Source organism: Pinus tabuliformis, chromosome 2_2 (genome assembly GCF_031772625.1).
Source record: "Pinus tabuliformis cultivar Carrire ecotype Pingquan chromosome 2_2, CPIR1, whole genome shotgun sequence".
Taxonomy (NCBI): domain Eukaryota; kingdom Viridiplantae; phylum Streptophyta; class Pinopsida; order Pinales; family Pinaceae; genus Pinus; species Pinus tabuliformis.
In genome coordinates, this window is record NC_142300.1 from 1,108,161,645 (window position 1) to 1,108,170,647 (window position 9,003).

The following is a 9,003-nucleotide window of genomic DNA, read 5'->3' on the forward strand; positions in this document are numbered from 1 at the left end:
TGGTTGTAATACGGTATCCACAACATGTTTAACAGACCAGCCTTATCCACTCCTTTTACCCACTTTCTTGGCTCCAGCGTGGTCACACCAACGTCTTTATAGAAGACGCGGTGCATGAGTTGATCTGTCGCTAAGTGGGGGAAGCACTCTGTATCAAACAAATCCCAATCCTCCAATTTTAAATGGGGGATGCACCCTAGGCATGGTCCTTTAAAGACGATTTTGTCTGACAGTAAGGGTGTATGCAGCATGACCTTATTTTCATCAATGTCCTTTGGGACCTTTGTCTTGCCTTTGCATGGAGGAATGTACTCGGGCAGTTTAGAGATAGGGTCAAACCCCTCAAAATCAATTTCCTCCACCTCCATGTCAATATCTTCCTCACTCATATGGATTTCTTCAACATCTTCTTCAGGTTCCAGGTCAACCACCTTGCCCCTCTCCTGTGCGGTGGGATTTTACTTCTGTAGGTGCTTTCTAGGTGATGCGCGCACCAACTGTGGTGCTTTCTTCTTGTCTTTCTTTGTTTTTGGAATCCCTTTTGTCGGCGTTGGCCTCAGCCTAGGTGATCTCAGAAATTTGGGCACTTTTGCAGGTACTTCGCACTCGCAACCTCCGGGGAAGCTCCCTCAGCTACCATTGCTACTTCTTGGGTAGTTCCTTCAGCTGCCATTGCTTCTCCAGTAGTCACGGTTTCTGTGGGCACCAACATGATGCTAGAAAAGAACTCTTGAGTCTCCTTTGGAAACTTCTCAAACGCTAAAATCACTATCAAAGCTTCAAAGTACTCACGGGTTTGTGCGCGCCTGAGAGCTCAACACCTCAATTCTCAAAATGCCAAGTGTTTTTTGTTGGGCAGCCATCTATAATTTATAGGCATTTTTGAATTCAAATCTGACCATCCCCCCCAGAATCCACTCATAAATGCTAGATTGGTTGTAGATTTTCAAAGATATTGCCCTTAAATTTCGACTTAAATGTTTCCCCCTGCTCCATTTATCCAATTTGTCACCATCAAATCATGAATAGTGACCATAACAGTCACTTTCCGGCTGCCCTCCGTGGTTTCTTCCTCGGTAATGCAGCTCCCTGCACGCTGCTGCTGACACTGTGACATTCCTTCGTTCCACGCAGTTCCCCAATTGCGCAGCTCCCCAACCTAGTGTAGTTTATAGTCCCGCGCCTCCTTTTAGCTTCCTGGAGTGCTGAGACTATGCTTCCATCATGTAGTCACCTAGCTAGATCACTAGTGTATGGCTTCAATCGGCTGCCATTCACCTTTCCTGGGAAGGGTTCTCCATTCAACTTTACCAACTAAACAACTCCACCATCGGTAATCTCCTTGATGACATATGGCCCTAGCCAATGCATCCTAAATTTTCCTGGAAATTTATCAAACTTGTTGTCATACAATAAAACCAAATCATTTACCTTGAAGGTGCGCAATTTGATGTGCCAATCATGCCATGCCTTTTCGCACTCCTTTTGAACTTGTTGATGAAATCCATCTAGAAATCTATCCTCCTCAAGCTCTGTTAGCTGCACGAGCCTCTCTGATAGCAATTTATATACAAAGATTGAAAATAATAAATTACTAATACTTGTTGTGTATGTTGATGATATCAATTTTGGTAGCAACGAAGAATTTGTGAGTAAACACTTTTCTTTGGTAATGCAGCAAGAATTTGAAATGCCCCTGCTTGATGAGCTCACATATTTTCTTGGTATACAAGTTCAAAAAAATAAAAATGGTATTTTTCTGTCACAAACCAAGTATCTCAAGAAAATCTTGAAAAAAATATGGCATGGAAGATTCTAAACTACTATGTACCCCTATGGTAATAGGATGCAGTCTCAGCTCAAATGATGAATCAATAGCTGTACATCAACCAACCTACAGATCCATGATTGGCAGTCTGCTTTATCTAACAGGTAGTGGGAATAGTTGGAATATTCCAAGCCAATCCAAAGGAATCACACCTTTCAAATATCTTCAAGGAACACATAATTTTGGTTTATGGTATCCTAGAGATATAGATCTTACAGTTCATGCATATACAGATGCCTATCGGACAGGAAGCGTTGATGACAGAAAAAGCACTAGTGGTGGTGCATTTTATATGGGTTCTAGATTAGTATCTTGGTTCAGCAAGAAGCAAAGTTCAATTGCATTATCTACAGTTGAAGCAGAATATCTGGTTGCTGCATCTTGCTGCACACAAATCCTTTGGATGATGCAAACATTGCAAGACATTCAGATCACATGTACTCCACCCATCTCCATTCTATGTGATAATACAAGTGCAATCAGTATTTCAAAGAATCCAATCATGCATTTCAAGACCAAGCACATACCCAGCAAATATCATTTTCTACGTCAACAAGTGCTTGAACAAAAGGTCAAATTGGAGTATTTTCCCTCCAAAGAACAGGTTGCTGATATATTCACCAAACCACTGCCCAAAGAGACATTCAAATATCTCAGACAGAAGCTGGGAATAGTTGATGGATAATCTTACGGTTAAAACTTATCTGTTTAAGAGAAAAGTGGTTATACGTAAGTTCCATGAAGCGTATCCGTGTACATATGCTGGTTTTTTTGGATACAGTCACGTATATGTTGGTTTGAAGAAAAATAGTGGACCAGACTCAGGATGAAAGGAGTCTGATATGGGTCTGACAATGATCATCTGGCACAGGGGGAGCATATACTTCTAATAATGCATTGTTGGCATTATCTTAGAAGATCTTGGTACAAATTCACAATCGTTTTTGATGCAGGTGGAAAATGTTCAGGGGAGATCATGGTTGCTGGTCTGGATGGTGATTGATAGATGCTACTGATGATAGTTGTTGATAACTATCATGGTATTGTTTCAGATATTTGGTCTCTATGCCATGTATATCTTGTAATATCAAGGTCATCAAACGACATATTTTGGTTCCCCACTATGCATGGGATGGATGATGTAATGTTCTTGTTTTGGCATGTATAAACAATTGGTATATCCCCATTTGGTTGGGTGGATGAGTCAAACTTGGTATATCCCCACTTGGTTGGGAGATGGATGTATGTATGAGTCATTGGTGATAGGAAGGTCATTTATGATGTATAGAGTCATCTTTTTGCAGACCTTGCTTATTTTCAGGTGGAGCATGGACTCGAGCATGGAGCTCAATCAACACTCTTCAGCATTTTAGAGCATTCAACATGTACTCAGGGGGAGCATAAACCTTTGTCCTTGATGACAAAGGGAGAGAGTGACTTGGGGTTGCCATCAAGTCCAAAGGGGGAGATTGTTGGCATTATGACACAGATTTGGCACTATAACACAGGTGTTGTCCTTGATAGAAACTCACTCAGATGACAGATCGCAGTTCAGACTCTCAGAATGAAGAAAGAGAGGTATGCGCATGTTCCTCATTGACCAAGGCGTGTGTACACGCAGGTTCGTATACCAAAAGGCACGTATGTCATACACACACACTTTCATGGAAGGAAAGGCGCGTACATGTTGGAAAACTTAGTTTTGGTCTGTGGTATTTGGTCCATGGTATTGGTCCAAGGTATCTTGTCTGAAGTGTTAACCCCAGGTATTTGGTCCAAGGTATTGGTTCTAAGTGGTTTTCATCCATGGTATTGAGTAAGGCCTAAGACTATAAAAGGAGGAGATGATCATTAGGCAAAGGCACTCATGTATTGAATATCTAATGAAAAGCAAGATCTAGAATATAGGTTATTGGGTTATGTTGCATAGCTGGATCTGAATCAAGGATGAACCTTAGCGCTTGAGGAAGGATAAGATCTAATGATGGATCAAGATCTTAAAGCTTGAAGTGAAGTATCTTTGTGTGCTTTGATCTTTTATTTGAATAACTAGTGCATGTTGTAGACTATAAATATGATGATATGGGTATAACTGAAGTATGGAATTGTTGCAAAGTTTAAATCATGATTTATAGATCTGTACACAGGTTCACCTTAGAAAAGGCGCATATACATGCTGGTTCTGCATATAAAAACAAAATATACATCTTAAAATTGATTTGCAGATCTGTACACAGGTTTGCCTTGATAAAAGTATGTATGCAGACAAGCTCAACACATTGAAGTAGCATATATCTCATAAAATATGCTTTAGCTACTTCTGGTTGCTGTTATAGTGTTCTAAGTTCTGGTTACTATTTCTGGTTACGATATTCTGGTTACAACATTCTTAAAAGTGATTGATTGATTCAGTTGTGGTTGGTGCAAAGGAGATTGATTGATGCAAATGTATTTATGATGTTATTGATGGATCCAGTCTGAAATTTATGAAACATGGTCGCTGGTAGAAAAGAGAAGGTTGTAGCCTTCTGTAGGTCAACACCTATGTACTAGTAAACAATAAGCTAATACAAGAGCTAGGGGTTATAGCTCCCTTCCACGACACGCTGGAGAATGAGAGAAGGTTGTAGCCTTTTGTAGGTAGAAGCCCACGTATTGGTATAAGACTGCACAAGTACAAAAATTATAAAAAGTTCCTTATTAAAAGAAGATAGAGACGATTGCAGCACGTGGTTTTCACCCACATTGGGTTTCCACCTTATATCTTATGTTCATGTCTGTGTGATTGTCTGTTCTGCTTTACTACACCTGGTTACTATTTATATGGTTCTGATGCACTGAGTAAAGATTAACATATGATAAATTAACTGAATCATAAGTTTGCAGGATATACGCTAGTTTCCTGAAATACAATTGTGTATACATGCAAGTTCCATTAACTGATGTAGTGTATATGAATCTAATTATAGAAATGAAATATTATTGACTTGCTAATATTGATTCACCCCCCCCCCCCCTCTCAGTATTATTTCCAACAGAACTAATAGAGAGTGTACAATCAGTTGATGCATGCAGGCGCTCAACTAGTGTACTCTAGTTAACTGAAGATTCCCTTATCAGAAACTCATGCATGTCTATTCTAAGAAAGACCCAGTTGAGCTAAATGTCAAGGACAACGTACTATTAGTTGCATGTGGTTTCCTATAAAGAAAACTCATGCATGTAGAAGGAATAATTCCTTGGAGGATTGCGGAGTTCTGAAAGTGTGTTAGAGTAGTGTTCCACTTGGTGAGGTGAGAATTATCCACTAGGAATAGTTTTCTACTTGGTGAGGTGAGAATTATCCACTAGGAACAACGCAAGGAAATAGGAGCTTGGAGGGCAGATAGGAAGGCTTGTGAGAAGCCAGGATTGCCTGTGAGCATCTGAGGCTTGTGAGAAGCCAGGATTGCCTGTGAGCATCTGTGAGGATTGTACTGAGAGCTAGGTAGGTGTGAGAGCTAAGAATTTGTATAATCTCTATGTATTTCCACCTTGGATGATAATACAGATAGTGTGGTTTTTAGTTGAGGTTTTCCCAAAGTATTTTCATGTGTCTTGGATGATTGATTCTTCTTCTGGTTATATTGTTCATCTCTGTTAAGCTCAATGTTTAAGCTTCCACAAAGCAAATTGATAGTAGAAGTAGGTTATAGTATTTTGATTTGAATATATTGCATTATTGGGTTAACCTACACATATTTTCTACAGAGCTGGATTTGTAGAGAATTTGTAGAATTTCTACATGGGTTGATCCATCTTCCAAAGTGTAAATGATTTCCACTTAATGATAGAAAAATGGAAGGAATGGAGAAACAATGTTAGCAAGGAAGTACCATAAGATTGGTAGGGCTTGAGGTGGTTAGTTGGAACTTCAACTTCCCATGGTTGTAACTTTTGCATGCAATCTCTATTTAGGGCGCACAATAACTCATTAGAAATCACAATTTCTCGCTAGGGCCAAAGCATGTTAGTTGCCTAAGTAGACTAAAAAAATCATTTAGGGTTTCAAAAAATACCTAAGGAATTTGGAACCTAAAAAAAAATATAAAACAATGATGAGGAAGATAAAGAAGTATTAAATTAGTGGAATATGTGGGTGGCTATTGATATCCACCTTAATTAATAATCCCCTTCTCTACACCTAGGATCCCTCAAGCTATGCCACTATCCTTCTAATAGCCCTATGACTCTTGGAGTTCCATGTGTGGTAAAGACTCTCTAAGTATCTCTCTTGCATGAGTTGGTTTGTAGTAGTGATTTTTTATTTTACTAATGAGAGTGATTACATGTTTACATAAATATGGTTATTAGGCTTTTAACATGAGCAACTTATGAGAGACTAACTTCTATATAAGAACTTCAATTGACTATCTCAATGTGCAGAATCATGTTAAGGTGTTGGAAACTATGATTATAAAGTTGAATCATGTTAAGGTGTTGGAAACTATGCTTATAAAGTTTTGATCATAAAATAGGCAATTTTGATATTTCAAAATAGTGTTAAAAAATTTTGAATCCTAATTCTCTAAAATAAGACCACCATAAATGAGTCATTTATAATCATCCATTTCAAATCATACTACAATTTATATCGTAGAAAAACTACTTTTTCAATTATCCATTTCAAATCATACTACAATATATATCGTAGAAAAACTACTTTTCAATATTGATGTTGATGTTACTAAGTTGAACCCTCATTTATAAGGAATGAAATTAATGGAGCTATACGTCATGACGATAAACCTTATTTTCAAATAAACCTCATACAATAGTTCGTTAGAGTAATATAACAATATCGTCTTGATTGTCGAAGGTCTCCACATTTGTTGAAAAAACCAGACTGAACAACAAATAGCCTGACTTATTTGACAGGTGCCACATGTAATAAATACAAAGCACGATGCGGAGAGAGAGTAAAATATATTACAGATATTACAGATTTGTTTTTATTGAAATTTTGATTTGTTGCAGATTTGACCAACCATCTCCATTTTGAATGAAGCCTTCCTTCATCAAGCTCAAATCTCCACCCTTACGCCTTTCCCTTCCTTCATCAAGCTCAAAGCTCCACCCTTACGCCTTTCCCTAGGGATTTCCCCAGATAATTCACGCCTATTGAAGCAGGACTAATGACTTTGTATAGATTGTATGCAGTCGCCATAGCGTGCCCAGCAACCGCTAAAGTTTCTTCAGTAACCCCTCCTACCTTCTCCCCAAACCTGCATTCAATACACACCCATTTATGAAAATCTCACAGAAATTTAAGCTTTGATTTATTTTCCCGTAGAATGATTAATTTGTGTTATTCTCGCACCTGTGCCTAACAATGTCAATGGCCACATCAGAAGTATTCATCAAAGCATCCTTCACTGCCACTTCAAGAGCTTCATAAATTTTGTCTGTCGGTTATACACAAAGAAAAGCGACAAAGAAAATCAATCCAAACCCTAACGATGTAGACATATATCGGAAGGAAAGAATGAACAAACATTTACGTACTGAAAGAGTCCCATAAAACAATAAGCATTTCCACCGGTAGTGTCCTCGAGAAATTTTGGCCATCACTGGACTGATTTCCCGTCCTGCTCACTACGTAGCCGATAACAACACTGGGTAAATCATATAACCCAACCAGCACGTTCTCACTGAATTTCTCTGTAGCCTTTGATAGTTTTTTCATTCTGAAACAAAATAAGAAATACTCTAATCAGAGAAACAGTCACTAAAGGATGCCCTTTACTGGATTGCAGATTTCCAGATTATTCTGGAATCTTACAGATATGACTGATGAGTGGGGTCAAACAATTAAGTGACTAATAAAATTAAGTTCCCAGATAAAGAATAAAGTTAGGGTTTGCTATATTGTAACATACCAGTCAAATAATCAGTAAAATCCCTAACTAGATTAGGGTTTACTAGATTGTCACATACCAAACAAAATTAAAAATTAATTCAAATCTAACATTTCAACAAATTGCAAAAAAAAGCAGACTTCTTGCCTTTCGATGGTTCTAATGAGTCGATCAGCATTTATCTCTGAACTCTTTATGACAATCGAAGGCTGGCACTTTGACTCCATGCGATCCATAACAACTTTCCCACCTTTATGGATCTGAGAGGAATAGGCGCTGATTAGAAAAAACAAACCCTTGACTAGTTTTCGTGTGCCTGCGGCTATTGCATTAGCTAACCTACTATGGTAGCCTTTGACGTCAGACAGTGCAGAGTTTGCATGTAGAGAGGAATAGGTGAATTGGGCATGTTGGTCAAGTAATTTGTCCAACAAACCCAATGACATGGATTCACTTTTCTGCTGGAAAGAGACTACATATTTCAATACTTCATCGGAAGAACCATCCGACAATATAACTATATCGTCCACAGTCTCAAAGGCCTCCACAGCTGGAGTCAGAATGACGAATAAATAGCGCAGATTATCGAGTTTAAATGCCCGCACATCCTTAGAAATAGGCCAACGAAACTTCTCCCCAACTTTAGCCACCACAGCTAAGTCCGTGCTTCCCTGAATAATTTGTCTAACGATAGAAAAATCGCCCTTGCCCACTTCAACATTCCAATCTCCGTGCATCAGATGTACAATTGCTACGGAAATTGTTAGAAGATTTTCCTCTGTACATGATTCATGGTGTGTGTCTGCCAAAGTAGAAGGGAACGCATCGTCCATAAAATCCGCCATATTTACACCTTTTTCAGAGTCTGAAACTTTGTTATTACCTTCAGCGTGGAACTCAGCTTCAGCCATTGGTAATTCGTAATGCGTACGTCTTCTAACAGCCATGCTACTGCAATGTTATCGTAATATAAAACTCTGTCAACTGCTCCACGTCTGAAAGCTATGAATCTGTTGTTACGTTCGGAAAGCTATTACTCGTTTGCTTGGTCTAGAACGATAATATAAACCGTTTAATAGTTTATATTATATTCGTAAATTTTCCCTCCCATCACAATAGAGTCGGTCCACTTTCACCGTGAGCAGCCCTAATCAAAATTATTGGATTTTTAATGGTTAGGTTCACTAGTTAGAAGTGGGCTAATCAATCGAGATTTAAATTTTCATCAATAATTTAAATTAAATATGTATTAAAGTATTTTCAATAATAAGATGAAAT

General features: G+C 38.4%; 1 protein-coding gene across 1 annotated transcript; it reads right to left on the minus strand.

The window, feature by feature from the left end:
- Positions 1-6,932: 6,932 nt before the first annotated feature.
- Positions 6,933-8,672, minus strand: LOC149197278 (senescence/dehydration-associated protein At4g35985, chloroplastic-like). Its single transcript, XM_089408630.1, has 4 exons — positions 7,873-8,672; positions 7,373-7,554; positions 7,188-7,272; positions 6,933-7,092 (listed from the first exon to the last, which is right to left on the minus strand). The coding sequence occupies exons 1-4, from the start codon at positions 8,670-8,672 to the stop codon at positions 6,933-6,935; spliced, it is 1,227 nt and encodes a 408-aa protein (XP_089264756.1).
- Between the last annotated feature and the right edge of the window lie 331 nt (positions 8,673-9,003).

Bases quoted from the DNA above. Each gene is read 5' to 3' on its own strand.
- LOC149197278 (XM_089408630.1), bottom strand. From the start codon at position 8,672: ATGGCTGTTAGAAGACGTACGCATTACGAATTACCAATGGCTGAAGCT. The intron at 7,273-7,372 runs GTACGTAAATGT...TATAACCGACAG, and splicing joins TGTTTTATGGGACTCTTTCA to ACAAAATTTATGAAGCTCTT. The intron at 7,093-7,187 runs GTGCGAGAATAA...TATTGAATGCAG, and splicing joins ATTGACATTGTTAGGCACAG to GTTTGGGGAGAAGGTAGGAG.